Source organism: Urocitellus parryii, chromosome 4, assembly GCF_045843805.1.
Source record: "Urocitellus parryii isolate mUroPar1 chromosome 4, mUroPar1.hap1, whole genome shotgun sequence".
NCBI classification, from domain to species: domain Eukaryota; kingdom Metazoa; phylum Chordata; class Mammalia; order Rodentia; family Sciuridae; genus Urocitellus; species Urocitellus parryii.
The window spans coordinates 66552976-66572339 of record NC_135534.1 but is presented as its reverse complement, the minus strand read 5'-3'; the positions used below and the strand labels follow the sequence as shown (position 1 = coordinate 66572339).

The 19364-nt window shown below is 41.5% G+C and overlaps 1 protein-coding gene across 2 annotated transcripts in view; it reads right to left on the bottom strand.

Moving 5' to 3' along the window:
* Positions 1-4285: 4285 nt before the first annotated feature.
* The window catches only part of Uvrag (UV radiation resistance associated), a 341523-nt gene continuing 326444 nt past the window's right edge, over positions 4286-19364 (bottom strand). The window contains exon 15 of one of the 2 annotated variants that reach the window (XM_026387330.2): positions 4286-7834. In XM_026387330.2, coding sequence (XP_026243115.2) covers positions 7135-7834 — 700 coding nt within the window. In that variant the 3' untranslated portion in view covers positions 4286-7134. The remainder of the gene's footprint in view (positions 7835-19364) is intronic. The other variant, XM_077797626.1, reaches the window with a different exon arrangement.

The following is a 19364-nucleotide window of genomic DNA, read 5'->3' as shown; positions in this document are numbered from 1 at the left end:
GTCCCCTCCTCTGCCCTCACCTCACACCAGCTCTTTGCCCTCTGAAAGTTCCTGCCTCGGTCACACACCTGGCAGCTCCCTGAAGGGCAGGGCTGTCCACTTAGTGTGTTTGTCACCCTGGAGCCTGGGTCTGGCTCTGCATGCAATACCCAGTGACTAGCTGTCCCATGAATGAGTATATGCAGGTCCCTGGCAATGCCTTTGCTCTTGCTTCTCACCCTGGCAGACCTGTCCTGTTCATCCCCTCGACCTACCTGTCTAAGGTGAGTCTTTCAAAGAAGCCTCTCCTAGTCGTCTGCCCCCCACATCTTGTGTGCCTATGAGTTGCAATTTACCCAGCAGACCTCATGGATTCTGTAAATGTCATTTCTGATAATTACAATATCTACCTTCCCCCTAAGTTGTACTTCGCTCCATGATCAAACTTATGAGGTGCTGATTTCCTCATTCTATGCACAGATGTGTCCTCCTAGATCTGCTCCTCCCTCTTAGTGAGGTGCTGCTAAGCAGGATGAGTTGTCAGCAGCCACCAGGCTGTTTGGACAGATCAGAGGGAATAATCTGTGGGGCCTCAATGGGATTTGGGGTGCAGAAGAAAATCCTGGGGTGGGGAGAGATCAGGGCCTTGGATCTGTGTGAACTTGGGCAGGTCACTTCCCTGGGGGACTTCTGGGTCAAGTGATGATAGTAACACCTTGCCCTCATCCTTTGAGGGCTCTAGAAAGCAGGCACTGTGGTGCAGATGTCTGTAAGACAGGAGAGGCGGCAGGGCCTCGGCTCCTGTACCAGCTGCCCCACCTGTGGGTGCTCTTTGTCAACTGGGACATTTACTGCAAATCTGTGTGATTTTCCCTCAAATGCAGACCGTTTTCTATTGTTTACAGTCAGTTCTACAGTCTTATTTGATTCTGCAACAGTTCTGCCTCTTCATGAATGAGTTTTGATGCTGACCCTGAGCACACTGGGCCTCCACAGAGCTTCCAGGAGACCAAGAGACACAAGAGTGTGAATTACACAACTCTGGGGTCTAAGTTCTGTCTCATCTGTACTCCCATGCACCCTGACACACACACACACACCCACCTTGTGCCACTAAAGGGAAAGCTTAGGCAGAAGAGCAGAGAGGGTGCCTGGCAGGTTTGTGGGAGCAAAGGGCCTGGCCTGGAAGCTTACAAGTTCTGGAGACAAACTTGCATGATCCAAGGGTCACATATCACTTGCATATGAGGTAGACTGGGAGGACCTCACATTGTAATAGGTGTGGCTGAGCCCCTGACCCAAAGATCAAGTAATTTGTGAAAATTAATTTGTGGAAATCCTTTGAGGAATAAGGTCTCCTCTCCCTCTCTTCCCCCAATTTATGTATCTTGTTTTTATTTTTTGGTATTAGCAGGGATTGAACCCAGGGCACTTAACCATGAGCCACATATTTTGAGACAGGGTCTCACTAAATTGCTTAGGGTCTTGCTAAGTTGTTGAGGCTGGCTTTGAACTTTCGATCCTCCTGTCTCACCTTCCCAAGGTGCTATAAATAAATTTTTAAAAAGTTTTTTCAAGTAAATTTTTGAAAGAACAAGTCTACCCCTGAAAGCATCAAAACATCTTTTAATCATTTGGAATCATACACTGTCTTAAACTATTTTATGTATTTTCCTTTCAAACTAAATCTAATGTATCTTTTTTTCTGCTGACTGGGGTCTATCTTTAGGAAGTCACATGCAAGCTAGGATTTTATTTGGTGGGGCGGGGTGGGTTGCTGGGATCTCTACCACTGAACAACGCCTCAGCCAAGCTGACTTTTTAAAAAAGTTTACTCTTTTATTATTTTTTGCTAATTCTTTTACAAGTCCTTGTGTCTAGGATTTTGAGCAGATGGCAGGGTGGTAGTGGTTCTGCAACACCCTCTGGTCAGAAGCAGCCTGCCAACAAATGGTTTAGCTCTCAATTCCTCACAAACAGGCAGAGCAACAAGTTAGAGCCCTCTCCCATCCTGCCAAGTTCTGGACTCCAAGGCAATCGGAGACAGGTTTTGAAGAATGAATACAAATTTGCTTGTAGAGCTAGAGGAACCTCTGTCCAGGCTCAAAGGAAAACCTAAGCGAGGGCTGATGTCACTTTGCAGAGGGACTATGGGCTCAGAGAAGATAAATGGCTTATCTGTCACAAAGCCAGTGAGCGACAGACTGGGACTGGGGTCTGACTTGTCCTCCTGGCCTGTGGGCATCTCCCTCCACCACACCTGCTTCCTTCCTGAGACCTCCTAGCAGTTTCTCAGGCAGGTTATCCACTATTTCTGCCCACCCTAATCCTCCATGCTTTTCTGATTTGCTGCTCAAGATGAATAGGGACTGAGAGCTCATTAGAATGGTGTGCACACAGCAGACCAAAGGCTGTCAGCCTGCCACTGTCCCCTTATGTTCCTGTGCCTGAGCTCAGTTGCAGCTATTTCATCAACTGGCTTTTTCATTTTTCTTTAGATGTGTGATCATACTTTATCTGAATTGCTGGCTTCTAGAAAAGTGTGGAATTATTTTATAGGCATGCATTTTTTTATTCATTTAAAATCCACAAGGCTGAGCTGTCTGCCTACAAAACAGTAATTAGATATGCTAAGAGGAAAAAAAGAACAAGAAAGCTATCAACTTCAAAAAAAAAATCAAGAGCTCTGGGCACCAATTCAGCAATGAAGTAGTCGACAGCTGTGAGAAAGACTTACAGATGAGGTGGGCCCACACAAGCTCATCTGCCAGGCGGCAGACAGGAGGATGAAGCTAATTAGGCGCATAGGCCGCATCTCGGCACTATGTCCACAGCACTCTCCATCAAACAGCTCAAAACACTTCAATTTGTTGAGAGCTTTTGCAGAAAAGTAGTGTCATCCCTGGTACCTATTCTCCCTGTGTGCCTCAGTGACCTGACCAAAGCCCAATGCAGCCCACACAAGGAATCCTTGTTGAATGACTAACTCCTCCCAATGTGCACAATGCTTTGTAAAAATCTTTAAATGCTGTCATTAAAATGTTGCTCCTTCTCACCACCTCACAGGATTGAGGTATTAGCCCTACTTTACAAATTAGGATCCAGATTCAGAGAGATTAAGTGGCTATTCCTGAGCTCCATCAGGAAGCCTGATGAGGAGCCTCAAGCACCCTTACTATCTCTGTGAAGTGGCCTCTACAGGACAAAAGGAAGCCAGTACTGAAGGGGCCTCTATGATGGTGCAGGCCCCAAACTAATGTAATCAGAAAAGGGCAGGGTTGTTCCCAAGGTTTTAGAAATTAAGAAATGGGGGTTCTTAAAATGCTCAATAACTCGATGAGAGTCACAGCTTCAAAGTTGCAGAGCTGCAGAGACATGCCCGTTGCCACTGGGCATTCAGAATCCAGCTTCTACAGAGGAGGTACTGACTGCACTGTGCCACCCGACAAACTCTAATCCATGTGTACCCCAAGAACGTGAGGGACACAGGGATGAACTTTTTTCCAGACACAGATCTATTTAGTAAATAAAAAAGAAAAAAAGATTAATCAGACTCAAACAAGGATCACTGGAATCCAGCCTTGGCTGGGCTGCTAGTCATAATTCAGATCTGAGTTACTCTTCTGCTTTGAAAACCTCACAAAGCTTCTTAATAGTAGCCCACTGAATTCACGCAGCAAACTCTTACTGTTTGCCAAATATACACACGAGGCCCTGCCTTGCCTCTGGGAACTTTGCCCATTCTGTCTCCCCCTCTATAATGTAAGCTTTTATACATCTTTCACCCACATAACTTCCACGAATCTTCCCTTTTCTTTGAGCCAGAATTAAGTTTTCTCTGCATTCCATAGCCAGGTTCTATAGCTCCATGACAGAATTTATCACATGGAGTTATAAGTAATTTCTAATATACCTGTGCCCCCCACCAGAGAATGTGGTCGAGATCAAGGCTTCTTAATTTGGATTATTTTGTTTAGCTCAGTCCCCTGTATGTGTGTATGTGCACACACACACACGGTGCACTCAATAAATGCTAAATGGTTGGCTGGCTGTGTAAGAACAAGATTTTTATAGTTAACCCAGTTTCAATATGAAATTCAAAACAATGAAGACAGGACTCAAACATAGCAGGAAAATAACATACACTTTTAACTCTCAAAATAAATACCAATCAATTTTATTTTATAAATACAGATGCTCAGTTTTTTTCCAATTACCAACAGATTAGTTTCACATGCCATTTATTATTGGTGGTGGTTTAAAAAATTATTTAAATAACCAGTTAGGTCAGGATAAATGGGCACCATTAGAACTGCTAAAAAAATATAGCTGGGTACAATCTTCCAAAACTAATATTCTGAGGGAAAAAAAAATCTGTGGAATTTCTAAAGTGGTTAAGGGGAAGTGGAGAGAGAAAACATAATCAAATATTCATTTGATAACATTTGCTGGCTGTTAAAAGTATCTTAGCTATATGAAAACCAAGGGGGTTCTTAGCAATTCAGAAATAAATAATAATGAGTTTCCATTTCAACTTATCTCCTCCAAGCAAATTCTATTTTTTAAAATGATTTACAAGACTAATTAAAAAGATGAGTAGGAGATAGATCATCTTGTCTTTTGGCCTTGGCCACTTTAAAGAGAAGCAAAATGAATTCTGAAGTTTTGGAAAATATCAAACCATTATTCTTGGAGACATGTAATTCTGTAGATTCTACCCAGGTCACGGGAGAAAGTGCAGGCATCAAACAATCTCAAATGAAAACCCCAAGCCCAAACTAAATACATCCAAACCTAAGTGATGTTTTGATGCATACACCAGTAGACAGCATGGATCCCGTGAAAGTATAGGCAACTACTGATCAGTTCTGTGCAATTCAATTACAGTCAAGGGCAGGGCTCCACGCTACCTTGTCTACAAAGTGAAAATGATGGAGGAAACCCTAGAGCTCCAGGCTCTATCTGTTTATGTGGAATCTGAGATGAACCCTGTAGTCCTGAGGCTTTGTATGTGGCCCTACTGCTTGATGGTGCCAGAGGCGAGCTGTGTGGTACCACAGGGGCTATGACTGAACGCACCTAGTGAGGTTAGCAGCCCCACGTCTGGAGAAATCATAAATCAGACATGATTCACTTTCCTCTCTTCAGTACTAAAACTGATCTCCAAACAGTTTTTCCCTTAGCAGATGTTACTTCATGGGAGAACCCCATAGCATGATGCACTTATCTAAGATGGTGCCTCTCTCTACCCTCTTTGACTCTTAACATGAATGACAGCACACTGTAAAGAAGTTCCTGCTCGGATGGCCTTTGCTCAAGTTCTAAAGTAGCCCCACTCTTGATGTGGGATAAGATGGGCTTTCTTTTTCTTCTTTTTTTTTTAAATATTTTTTTTAGTTGTACATGGACACAATACCTTTTATTTTATTTGTTCATTTCTATGTGGTGTTGGGGATTGAACCCAGTGCCTCACGCATGCTAGGCAAGTGCTCTACCACTGAGCCACAACCCCGGGCCCAAGATGGGCTTTCTTCTTAATAAAATTCAAGCTTTATCAAATCGCATGAGAGCTGGATCTGTCTGTTATACAATTAATTCTGTGAGTTCTCTACATGGAAAATAACAACATGAAGTGGTCCATTTAATAATGTAGCCGTGAATTAAAACTAGGCCCAGGAATGCTTGGACAAAATGTGAAAATAATGAGACCTATGAGTTAAGCTGCTATGTAGGACAAATGAAGCTACTGGAAAGTATACCTGTGAAATATGTTGTATTGCTACACACAAAATATAAACTCAAATGACGTCAACAGTGTCAGCTTAGAGACAGCTATGGCTCTTGTTCAGGCTAGTCTTGTCATGATGTAATATAAGGAGACGTACGTTTAAAAGGAATTTCAGAACTGGGGAAAAAAAATCAGGTCGAGTGAAGTAAGTTCAATTTTTATTTTTCTATACAATACATGGATATATGGATAAATTTTCCTTAAAGAGCTTGCAACCCTGAGGCAATGTCCTTGGGTACATAATGTATAAAGCAACAGCAAATGAAATTTGAATGCAGGAATGACAATTGGACTGCAAAACATAATTTAATATTTATGAAATTGCACACATACCAATAATAATATTCTCTATGCCTCTCTAATCACTTAATCCAACTATCTCAACTGCTTTGCAGTTTGTATATTGGACAGCCTGACCCTCTACATATATTTTGTCATTTACAAAGCCTTTCTTCGGACTGGAATTTAATAAATTAACATGGGATTTACATATAGGGATTTTTGTCTGGTGTACTGCCAGAATGCACGCCTAGTTCTTGCCCACATAAAAACTTTGCCCCCTCCCCCCGTGCCAAAGAAAACTGGATGCCATCTGACTGCAGTAATCTTGGGGTCCTTCAGGTTCCCCTGGGAGTCCCTCAGAGGCAAGTTTCTCATCTAATTTGAAAGTTAATCAAAGGAGATGAAAGGTCATGACTGATTAGAAGAAATGGAACCTCAAGACTACTGGGTTTTAGACCAGTGAACCTGACCTGTTCCCAGGCTACACGGCCCATCCATGGTGAAGATAAGGCAGTGGGGGAGTCTATAGATTGAGTGTGGTGCCTGGGGGCAGGGCACGGGTTGAGGGGCCTGGGAATAAGGAGACCACTCTACTTCTTATTTACCAAACTACGAGATGGCCACAGATCCTTCAGTAAATGGTAGAAAGCTGTTTCTGAATATTCCATTTCCCCAAAGTTTTATAAACTATGGTGAGGGCAAATGCTCATGAGAAACTAAAGGTGAGTTCATTATATTACTTATATATTATCATCTTCCCTCTGAGGATTACATAGATGTGTAAATGAAAAGCAGACAAATGCCTATAAGGTGACTCGAGCTATAAGCTCGTTCAACTAGAGGGTGACTTTTGCCTTAAAACAATCATCAGGGCTAAAAAGCAAATCCTGAAAGCAAAATCTAATTTCGCCTGGCCCATTGATATACAATGATCCTGAGTCCCTCCTCTAGTCCCAAAGTTTGTTTCTCTGAGGAATATCCTCCATTAACATTTGCTTTTTGTCATAATTATTAAAAAGGGTAAGTGCAGCTTTTCCCATTTGGGGAAGGGATGCTGCCCTGGTCCTGGTGTCTGTCTGCTCACTTCACTTATCAGAACTCCTGCGAGGCCGGCGGAAGCTGGATACGTTTTCATTGAGTGCATAGATCCTGCGGGAGAACTCCTCGAACTCTCCTAGGACCTGATCGTCACACTCTACTGCCACAGCACTGTCCACTGGGATGCAGTTAAACGCTTCCAGCTGATCGCCTGAGGTGAAACCTGTGGCTTCCAGCCCAATGATTTCTTCTGCCTGCTCCACGGTACAGCAGAGCTCAGCTCCTGAGGCCGGGTGGAACTCACCTGGAAGCTGGACGCCGGCAGAGCCAGCCTCGCCGGGCAGCAGGGTGCCATTTACTGTGGTAGGACGCCCAGAGGTGGCTTTTCCTCGATCCTGGTTAGTGGTCACGCTCACATGGTCTTCATTTAAGCTATCATGCAAATCTATTCCTTTTTTCTGGTTTTCTTTGGAGAAGTCCAAGGAGGTGTCCAAGGAGGATGACAGAGATGCTGTCTTTCTCTCACACTCTCCCACAGAAGGGATGGTGGTCACAGGCTGTGCTAACGCTGAGTTGTAACTGGGAGGAGGGGTTTTGTACTGGAGTCTCTCATTCTCTGAGTTGGCCCGTTTTCGATGTCCTTTGTCTGGTGAAGGGATCCCCCCTGAGAAGCCTACATCTGCACCCCCAAATATGGAGCTTTGTCTCTTTGGAACAGGGATTGCGCTGGAGGTGTGATGTCTGTCACTAGAAGACAAACAAAAATGAGAAGTTACTTTCTACTTCAGCACTCAGCTTAAGCCTTCTGGGTCCAGGGACAGGAAACGGCATATTTTAGGTTTGAGATCATAAAACTAGATAATAATCAATCTTAAGACAGTACTTATATTGTCCCAAAGCAAGAAACAGCATGAAGAATGCTGGATCCAGCCTTGGGAAACTTCAAGGATATAGACACATTCACTATATTTAAGAGAAGAGTGCCCAGGAAGGAATGGGGATAGAACACCCAGGATGCAGTCGAAGGAGCTGGCTGACTGGATCTGGAAAGAAAACACATGAAGGATGCAGTTGATGCCACAGATGTCTGAAGGGCACTGAATATCTTGTTTTCAATATTCAATCCTTAGTTTATCTTCGTGGAACAGTCATCCTCATCTGGCAGAGAAGATAAAGGACTTGCCCTTGATAACTCAGGAAGGCAGTTGACAGGGTAGACTAAAACCTGGGACTGAGACTTGACAATTAACAGCCTTTCCAATACCCAAATGCTAACCACTCTGCATTAAAGAACTGGCAGAGAACATCAAGGGGACTTTTTCTTTCTTTCTTTTTAATGAAAAATTAACTTGGGAGATGACTTCTCCTTTACAAGGCTAGCCACACACATGTTTTACAGTCCTCAGTCTTCAGTGCCTTCGTTTGAGCCTGAATTACTTCTCAGGAAGATATCTTTGAGCCAGCAATAATAATCACTGTTGAGCTATACAAAGCTTTATAGTTTCTGAAGTAATTTCACATATATCGTTTTGCTTAGTCCTTGTAAAAACCCTGTCAAGAAAGCAGGGTAGGCATTATTATACTTGAGTCTGAAATAATAAATAATAATCAGTTAATGGCAATAGACTATCCAGACCCTGGAAATGATGGTTGTATTATATACTATGTTAGTTAAGCCCCTGCCAGAATATTGATAACAGTTCTAGATATTATTATATATGGATAAAATTGGCTTTAATACAACTAAATCCACAGACTGGGTTGAGAGGCAGAGAGAGGCATGAACACAAGAACCACTTGACATGTATTCTTCAGATGAGGAAACATACACAGAGTAGTTAAGTGGTTGGTAAAAGGGTAGCACTAGACAGGAGCAGAGGCAGGACTTGAAATCATAGATGTTTGACAACTAGTTACTATGTGCACTAGGCCTTGCGGAGGGAGACGGATGCACATCAGCAGGCTCTGACTGTAAGAAACTTCCAATCTTGCAGGAGAAAAACATCCATAATTATTCAAGTAATACATTTTCAAATTACAATTTCTGTAAGTGCACTAACAAAGAAGAAGGGATCTAGGGTCCCTCTACCTGTGTCTATAGCCCAAGCTCTGAACGAGATCTCTGCTCCCCCTTCTCTCAGGTGTTCTCATGCTGGATTAATCCTGTGGCCTCAGACACTCAAGCAGCCTTGAGAATAGGTGACCATGAGGTTTGTAACCACAGGCCTGTGAGACCTTCTTGCTTCACTCTAAGTGTGGGGTGCCAGGAGAGATTTCATAATTAGGGGTGGTCACTGGGGTACTTATTAAACTGGGCAAGAAGATCAGTAAATTACCGTTTTTAGTTTCCAAGAAATACAAAAAAAAAAAAAAAAAAAAAAAACTAAGCAAAATCCAGCTTAATCTATGTCTTCAGTTAATATGTTGTCAAAACTCACAGTAATTGGTTAAGCTACACATGTGGCTGGCTTTATTGTTTTTGCTTTACCACTTGCTGACAGTGTCCCTCTCTAAACGATTTTGCTGGTTGACTAGGTAATCAAACCAAAACAGAGCATCAGCACCACCCAGAGAGTCTCCTCTGTACAGACAAGCCCAGGAGGCCGGCAGCATCAGCTGGGCCAGCCTGCAACATCCAAGCAGAGGGTGCAGGGGTGTGATTAGAGGCCAGGGCCTCAAGTGCTCCAGGCTGTGAAGAGTGAAGAACCTGATAGCTCCCTCTGCCTGCCCTTGCCCCCAAGCCCCTTGAATCCTGCTCTGCTTCTCTGCTGGGCTCCTGGTGGGCTGAAAAAAGGCAGAGCATCAGGAACCAGCTTGGACATACCTAGAAGTACCTAAGACACAAGAGGAAAAGAGTTTCACTGATTTCACCTCCCAGAGAGCTTTCAACACTGCATTCCACAGAAGCAATAAAGTGTGATACCTGGACCACCAACTACAAAGGGAAGGGAATGAGATCGCTAACGTTCCTAGCACTGTGGAGGGTCCTCTGCTACTCTTGGAACCCTTACATGTGCCCTGTGAGAAAGGTAAGCAGGTAGCAATCATGTGGGTTGTTTAAGGCTGAAGACCTACAATGGAACTGACCTTGAGCCCATGCTGACTCGGTGTCCCAGCAGGGAACTTTATATTCAAACTCAATATTTTCTAAGTAAGTGCCAATAAATGGCACACAAGCCAAACGCCATTACACAGGGCTTCTCGATTTCCCACAAGCCCTAAGCTGCCATGCTACCCCTCTTCGTGGATGGATTCTAAAACTTGAGAGGTGGAGACTTTAGTATTTTCTGATATACCAATTTTGTGATATTGTTCTTCTGTTCCCTTGAATGTTTATGAGAACTTGGGTAACAGTATCAGATAAAAATTGGAAAATTATCAAGAAAACATTCTCTCTTATGAATGGTGAGGAAATAAGGTATTCTGGATAAACAACAAAAAAGTCTACATAATACCTAAACTTTTAATCACATTTTATTTTTTTCTTTCGATTTTCAGCTATGTGAGAGAAAAACTTAACTATTTTTTAAAATAAAGTCTTACATTTTTTTTTGTCTTCTCTCACTGTAGATTTAGAATGTTTCTAAACTTTTATTATTAAAGCATAAATTGCTGTAAGCATTTCTGTGTAAAAACAATGCATATATTTTAAGTGAAACAATTCTGATTTTCATATTTAAGAGGTTTTTGAGAAGGACCCTTTATTAGTAATTAGTACAAGTTAAATTTTTTTTTAAATATTTATTTTTTTTTTTAGTTATCGGCAGACACAACATCTTTGTTGGTATGTGGTGCTGAGGATCGAACCCGGGCCGCACGCATGCCAGATGAACATGCTACCGCTTGAGCCACATCCCTAGCCCCAAGTTAAATTTTTAAAAAAAATATTTCTTTAGTTGTAGGTGGACACAATACCTTTATTTTATTTATATGTGGTGCTGAGGATCGAACCCAGTGCCCACATGCACAAGGCGAGTGCTCTACTGCTGAGCCACAACCCTAGCCCCACAAGTTAAATTTTTTTAAAAAGAATTTTATCTAATATTGCCTAAAAAGAGAAAGCTAGCAGTTAAGAAGGCCAATAACAGATTTTAAAAAAAGGAAAAAACAAAAACAAAACAAAACGCTTAGGCTTTAAGATTCTTCTTGTTTGACTAGTCTTACTTCATCATTATTTCAACAAAGCTCACAGACTTTCTAATTATATGACCAATTTTTAAATGCTGTTGACAATTTACTTATCAAATTAAATTAGTACATTATATAAGATGTGATAAAAAACGTAAAAGTTTTAAACTTAAAAGTTTCTACTCTTAAAAAAAAAAAACAACAAAAAACCCCCAAGGGGCTGGGAATGCAGCTCAGTGGTAGAACATGTGCTTAACATGGGTAAAGCCCTGGATTCAGTCCCTAGCACTGCTACAGAGACAAAAAATAAACTCCCTCTGCCAAAAGCATAAATGTGAGTAGAGGAGAAGGTGTAGCAGAAAAGGTGGCAGCTTTTCTTTGCCCTCCATTCCTACCAAGGGGCCCCATGTGTCCTGAGGCTCTAGACTTTGGTGTGCAGAACCTGAGATTTAAGCAATGGGCCTGAGTCCACCAGTTCACTGTACGCCTTCTCCCCATCAGCCACTTGCCCCAGATGATGGCTCTTCCAGCTTGGCTCAGGTCCAAACTGGAAACATGATATCTCAGGGTTAATGCTACAATTAATAGGAATTTATTAAAAAACAACAACCTAAAGATTATTGTAATTGCAAATTTACTAGGCTGTAGTTTAGTAAGACACGGCATAGAGAGTTGAATAACTGAACCGTATCAGTGACTGTTAAATTTTTTAATAATAAACCTTTTGCTGTAAGTGAAAAAGAACTTCCTTGGGTCACAAATAATAGTGTAATGAGGGAGAAGCCAAGTGGCTTGAAGTTTAGAGGTAAAGGAGGACAGTTTGGTTTAAATTTGGCTTCTTTGACTCAAGTTTTCTCTGAGCTCTCAATTAAGGTGATAAATTTCTTTCTTATTTTGTTAGTCCTTCTTTATTACAGCCAGTTACCTTTCCTTATCTCTTCAGTTCTATCTAGAAACAGTGGTCTGCAGAAAGGCTGTTTGAAGACCGGGATTCTTGGCCAGTTCGGTCACTACGATCCCATACATCTGGAGTTACAGCTTCACCATTTATTAGTTATATGACTGTGGGCAGTTTTCTTCTTTGTACAATAGATCACTGGACCTTGTAAGGATTAAATAATGCACTTAAAATCCTTGGCAGAATGCCTGGCACATACACTGGCAGTAGTGGCTGGAACTGCAGTTGCTGTCATTATGATTATCTTCCATGGGCTTCATAATTCCAAAAGCATTATCCTTATTTTACAGAAGTGGCTCAAAGACATTCAGGGCTTATATAGGCGCACAGAGGACTAAGCAGCAGAGGAAAGACCAGAACCCAGACCTCCTTTCCACTACTGTTCTCTCCCATACAGCATGCTGCTTAAAGCAGGAGCAGAACTCATCTCCAATTCTGTACATCTGTATATGTTGTCAATGGACATTTATTTATTTATTTATTTATCTGTGGTGCTGAGAATCGAACCCAGTGCCTCACACATGCCAAGCAAGTGCTCTGCCACTGAGCCACAATTCCAGCCCAAGTTTTTTTTTTTTTTTTTTTTTTTGGCGGGGGTACTGGGGATTGAACTCAGGGGGCATTCCACAACTGAGCCACATCCCCAACCCTATTTTGTATTTTATTTAGAGATAAGGTCTTACTGAGTTGCTTAGCACCTCGCTTATGCTAGTGCTGGCTTTGAACTCATGATCCTCCTGTCTCAACCTCCCAGCAGCTGGGATTATATGTCTGTGCCTCTGCACCCAGCAGCCAAGTATAAGAGTTTTACAGAAAAGGTACCAAATTTTTCAACAGATTTGTTCTGTCCAATGGGAGTGGGAAATTCTTTTTTTCTTGGGAGCATGGAGTGGGGAAGGCTTTGAATAAGGCAGAAATGCTCAAATGCCTCTATTCAGATATCTACCAGCTGCTTAGGGACTACAAGAATTACCCAGAATCCTTTAAGAAACATTCCAATTGTCTCTAAATCCCTGATATACCATTTTTCTTTAAGAATTTAGCTTGAGAGGGAGATAAAGGAAGATATAAATGAATTATTATAAGAGGAAGACTTTCTATCTTTGCCTAACTAATACCTAGCCATGATGCCAATCTGGAAATAGTAGAGGCTAGTTCCCTCTACTCTTCTATCCTTGCCCTATCATCTTCTTTTCATTCCTTCTTTTCTTCTTGGTTTTATTGCTTAAAGCTACCGCCTCCTTTTATAGAAAGGAGATGAGGAGAGAGAAAACAAGGTAAGAAAACACCAAAATGTGATTCCACATCTCCAGTATGCATCACTGCAGAACTCCAAACGTCACTCCACCACTGTGAAGTGTTGGTCACTGCTGAAGCACTCCACTGTTCCAAACCAGTTAACTCATCTGTAAAATGAGTATATCCACCTAATAGCCATTGCAGTAGGGATCGAAGGAGATACACAAGTAAAATTTTTAGTACAAGCAACAATGAATTATTAATAACAAAACAACAGCAACTAACATGAATGGGGTGCTATGTTAAGGCTTTATCCTTGTCTCATTTAATCTTCACAATGTATCTATGAAGGGCTACATTTCACAGATGAAGAAACTGAGGCAGGTAACTTGTTCAAGGCTACAAAGCTACTAGGTAGTAAGCTGTGATTTAACCAAGTCAGTCTAACTACAAATAGATGTTAGTTCCTTTCTCTTTTTTGGCACCAAAATACCAAAATTTGATCTCTATTTCTGTTTGAGGGAGGAGTGAGAATCAGATGAATCATTTTTAGGTCATGTGGATTAGTATCATTTCCTTCTCTGCTTGCCTACATTAAGTTTGTTTAGCTTTTCTTTTCTTTAACTTCATAGGACTTGTTATACTGTTAGGCATTATAAGCATCAATTATGAGCAGAAATAAATTCTGCCATAAAATGATGTAAATGTGGAAACTTAGGGGAAAATGAAATAAAGAAAAATGTAAAGATTGACCACATCAAGAGAGTTCTTGAAGCCGGGATGGGTTTTTACTTAAAAACAGTTCCTTTTGCCTGCTGTTCTCTTCCAGATTCACTTGGGCTTGTTTTATCTGTCTACAATCAGGTCTCATACTGTAAAGTATTAGGAAGGAGTACAATTCACACAGTCTCAGATATGTGTCCTTCCCTCCCTACAAAATGTTTCCTCTGAGGAACATTACTAGATCACAGCTGGTCAAAACACTAAATCTTGATTGTCTGGATCCTGGCCAAAATCTACAGCTACATCTTGGTGGAATAAGAATACTTAAAAAGAAAGAAAGAAAAAAACCCCCAAACCTTTTAAACAACATTTGATCATCTTCTTTCTCTCTGTAGCAAGCTATGACCTCATGGCAGTGAGACCTCTACATGGAGGTGTTTAAGTTGGTTTATGGCCATCAGAAATGTTTGAAGCTCTAGGTACTGCTCCGCGCCAATATCATGTCAACTGTGCTAAAAAGCAATAATAGTTTCTCACCTTCTTAAAGATTACTGCTTAAATAATGCAGAGCAATGACAGGGCTCCACAGAGTGCCAAAAGCAGGTTGCCAAGGCGAAGCTGAGGCAGAATTACGTCTTTTGGCAGCTAAGAAATTATGACATAAAGTTAAGTTTTTTCAAAAAAACAACCTCCATAAATTAAGCTACTATCCTTTTTTGAAATTGAGCAAAGGGTGGGATTTATCTTTCTCCTTTCCCTCTCTCCAAACACAAGTGCAGTGCCTCCTTCTGTGAAAGCTACATTTCACAGCCTGATCTGATGCCCCTGAAGGCAGCAGGGGGTTAATAGTGGTAAGCGCAATCTCCAGCCATAGCAAGCCATCAAATGGCCTCTCACCATTACCAGATAAGTGCAAGTGCTTAATCTTTGCCATGCATGTTAACAAAAACACTAAACAAAATAAAAACAGAAATAATCCTGAACCAAAAACACAGGCTACAATGTGTGCCAATGGTCACTTTCCCTTGAGCTCAGTTTGGAAGGTTTCCTGCCAAAGTCTGACTAAATAAAAACAGAGTATAAAAGGTATAACTTAACAAGGGAGACTTTAGATTTTATTTAAACCAAGTAGTGACGGAAAGATGAACCTATGAAAGAGAATGTTCTACAGAAAAGGATGAAATAAGCAAGCTAAGGAAATCCAGTTCCCCAAGTGATGTGATGTGAGGACCTGGCCATCAGAGACCAGCTTCGAGGAGCCCACAATCCATGTGGGTCTCAAGGTTGAGCTCCCTGGGGTTGGGGAATACACAGGGATCCTTTAGGAAGACAGAAAGAGGTTCTAGAAGAGGTCAAGTCAACCACTTTTACACATCAGCTTTCACTTTAAGAAATCATCATATAAATTAATGTACTGAAATTACAGTCAGGCAACCAACCTTATAAGGACTATAAAATGGTCTGTAGAAAGAGACACAGACCATCTTGATGTCATTTATACAGAGCATAAGTAACATCCCACAAGACAGCATGTAAAGAACAGGAAAGAGATGCCAGGAATGATACCTGGGGACCCCTTGGAGTATCTGGACAGCACTTGAGACTTGGGGATAATAAATTGTTTATGCTGAAAACTAGAAAAAACTCTGTAACTCTACCTTTGCCAGGGAAACCAGAGGAACAGCAATCTCACAGAACCTAGCCACAGAAAGAACTCGATAGGGAAATTAAAACTCTGGTCAGAGAAGGCTTTCAGAATTTTAAAACTAGACTTGGAAGGGAGCTAAAGGAAGCTAGGACTCCTGAGGCCGATGACAGAAACCGTGAAATGAAGTCTCTGACTGCTAAAGCTGAGCTACCACCAAATTTCTAATAAACTCTGACATGAACCAAACCATGGGACTTTAGTTGTTTGTTATTTTAAAAGAAAAATGGATAGCTCCGCCACCACTTTCAGAGATGCTGAGGTCCTGGGTAAAAGTGCCTGAGTCAACAGTGCCAGTGAATTATCGCTTCATAGAGACTGTGGGACTCTGAGGAAAGCATCTTGATAATCACATCCTTTTGGTTCTCTGTATTAAGAGGTGCAGCATAGAACTACATGCTTATTAACCAGACAACCAATGAGTAACTGATTTACTCCTTCCTCAAATATATATTGAGCATCTGCTAGGCACTGCACTAGACTCTGGGGATATAGTAACAATGGAAAAAGCCAAGTTTCTTTTTCTTTCTTTCTTTTTCTTTTTTTTAATGGGGCTTACTGTCTAGTGTATGTGTGTGGGACCAGGCATGTATCACAGAATCATAGCCAACAGCCTCTGCCAAGTGGGATTCCGGGGCACATGGGCTAAGAAAGCTCATAAATGAGAACTGACCCAGGAGAGACCAAGGCTCAAAGGGCCAGTAGAGTTCTTCACTAGATGACAAATGGGCTGGGTAGAAAGTATTTTCTAATAGAAAAACAGCATATGACAAAACTCTATGTCAAGAAGAACAGGGGCTAGAGTTGTGGTTCATTGGTAGAGCGCTTGCCTGGCATGTGGGAGGTCCTGGGTTTGATCCTCAGTAATGCATATGGGGGGTGGGGGTGGGGGTGGGGGAAGAATTCATTGACAACTAAAAAAAGAAAGAAAAAAAAAAGAACAATATTTGAGGACCCAAAAGGGTACTAAGTGAGGAGTTGGCATGGTAGAAGATGAAGTTGGAGAGGAAAACAAAATCTAGACCCTGCAGAAGCCCATTTCTGCTTAAGTCATTAAAGTGTGCTCTAGTGTGATTCTGGAAGGTCCTCCAAAGGCCCACGAGTTAAAGGCCTGGCTTTCAGATTGGTGTCACTGGGAGGTGGTGGGACCTTTAAAAGGTGAAGCCTAGTTGGAGGTCTCAGGTCAGGGGTGTGGTCTTGACAGGACACCAGGTACACCAGCCTCTTCCTCTTTCTCTTTTCAGCATCTTGACCATGAGGTGAACAATTCTGCTATGCTGTGTACTCCCCCCTGCCCCTGCCCAGAGGGCTAAAAGCAATGTTTCTGGCATATTACGAATTGAAACCTCAAAAGCTGTGAGCCAAAATAAACCTTTTCTCTTTATAAGTTATTTATTATATACAGTAACAGTTATTTGTTGTATACAGTAACAAAAAGCTAACCAATACAAAGTTTTAAGCAAGGGTGTGTGTGTGAGAGAGAGAGAGAGGGAGGGAGGGAGGGGAGGGGAGGAGGAAAGAGGGAGAGTAAGAGAGTGTGTGTCAGTCTTTGGTTGAACTTGGAAAGGGGGCCCAGAGCAGATGCCAGGGGACTATAAGCTGTGTGGTGGTACAGGCCAGAGGTAATGGAGGATTGGGCCAGAATGCAAAAGTAAAGATACAGGCAGATTAGGGGTTAAAAAAGAACAAAAGAGTTTTGTCTGGCTTCTTGGCTCATGTAAAAGATGAATGCACCTTTCTCCATTGCTAAGATCAGCCTGGTAACCCCAAGGCTCATGGTGTCTGGAATGGAAGATAGGTAGAAACAAACAGAGGTGTGTGGAATATGCCGTGGAAGATGTACAGGAGGCAATTTAAACAGAGGTCTGAGATCAGAACTGTCTACACTAAGAATACAGTGAGGGAAGAGAATGGCCTATGACTGGACCTTTAGAGATGGCAGGTTTTATGATGAGGTAGAAAAGAAGTCCATGACATAAGGAGGAGTAGTCCAAGAGGAACGAAGAAAACCAGGAGAAGGTGGTAATTACAGGGTTCCTTTTCTAGAACCACTAGATGCCAAATGATCCCTCGTATGAAACATTTTGTTCTTCACGTAGGCGTGAGAGGCTGTATTGCATAACAACCAAAGCAGAGTAAAGTAACTGTGTAGAAACTGTTCTGCCTGGGCTCAAATCTTAGCTCTGCCACCTGATGGCTGTGTCACCTTCAAATTATTTTGACCCTTCAGTTCCTCATTTGTAATATGGAAGAACATAATGGGCCCTAATTCACAGGGTTGTTGGACTAAATGAATTATTTAAACAATACATTTAAAGTGCTTTGGAAGAGTGCTTGGTTCACGGTAATAGTCACTATAATGATATTACCCATTACTATCCACCAATAGAAGAACTGTTGAACAAGTATCATATAAAATGATCTTTATCAACTCCAAATTGACACACAGGGAATTGTATCTAAATTGAGCTTAACCCAAAGGTCAGCGATCAGTGATGATTTCTAATGCTGTAAACCCTGTCAGCTTTAGGTGGGCAAAGACCTTATCTCCAAGCTTTCCTGAAATGGTACAGTACATTAGAAGCATGGCTCTCTACTGATACTTGTTAGCACCTGCTAAAGAAATACTCCTGAAAACAGTGACCTTTTGTATAGAATATTTAAGTGCTTTTCTGTTAATTCTCTCTCCCCATTTACTTAAGTATGACCATTTCCCCAAACTCAATTCAAGTCCCAATTCCTTCACTGAGCCTTCTTTACCCATGCCAATCTAAAATAATGCCTTTGAACTCTGAATATCAACAGTATTTCTTATTGTACCATCTTAATAATGCTTAAATATGATTATTTGCATTTCAACCATATTTCAGTAAATACTGGGAAGCCTACACGAGGCTCTGGGAATAATAACATATATAAAATAAGGTTCCTATCTTTAAGGAGTTTCTACTCCAGTAGACAGAGAATAAGCTAATAACCAGAATACCATGGTGTTTTGTATGTTCTTTGCTATTACAATGGAGAAGCAAGCCAGTGGTCAGCTAGAAGTCTCATGAAAGAAGGCTATATTTGATTGACATCTTGAAGGACGAGTTAATCGGGGGATGGGGGAGAGAGAGACAGAGAGAAAGACTGTGTGTGTGTGTGTGTGTGTGTGTGTTGGGGGGGGGATGGAAAGGAAGGGCAGGGTATTTAAGGTAGAATAAAATGCGGTATGTGAGCAGTCCAGCTGTGGAGTCAGGTCTTATAAATAGTGTTTGTCTTCTATTTCTTGAATTCCACTCCTCCACTTTCCAATCTAACTTAGTACAGAACAAGAAATACTCAGTGAATCTATTTGTTTTTATAAATAAGTGGATTTAATTAGTTGTATTCAGATGAAGAAATTTAGGTGTTTTTGTTTTGGGCTATATAATGAGAAGTATTTACTTAATGTGAAAAAAAAAAGAATAAAAAAGAACCCAAGTACTTACAACATGGGAAACAAAACTATCTAAATCTTTAAAGTAAGTCTGTAAGTTAAA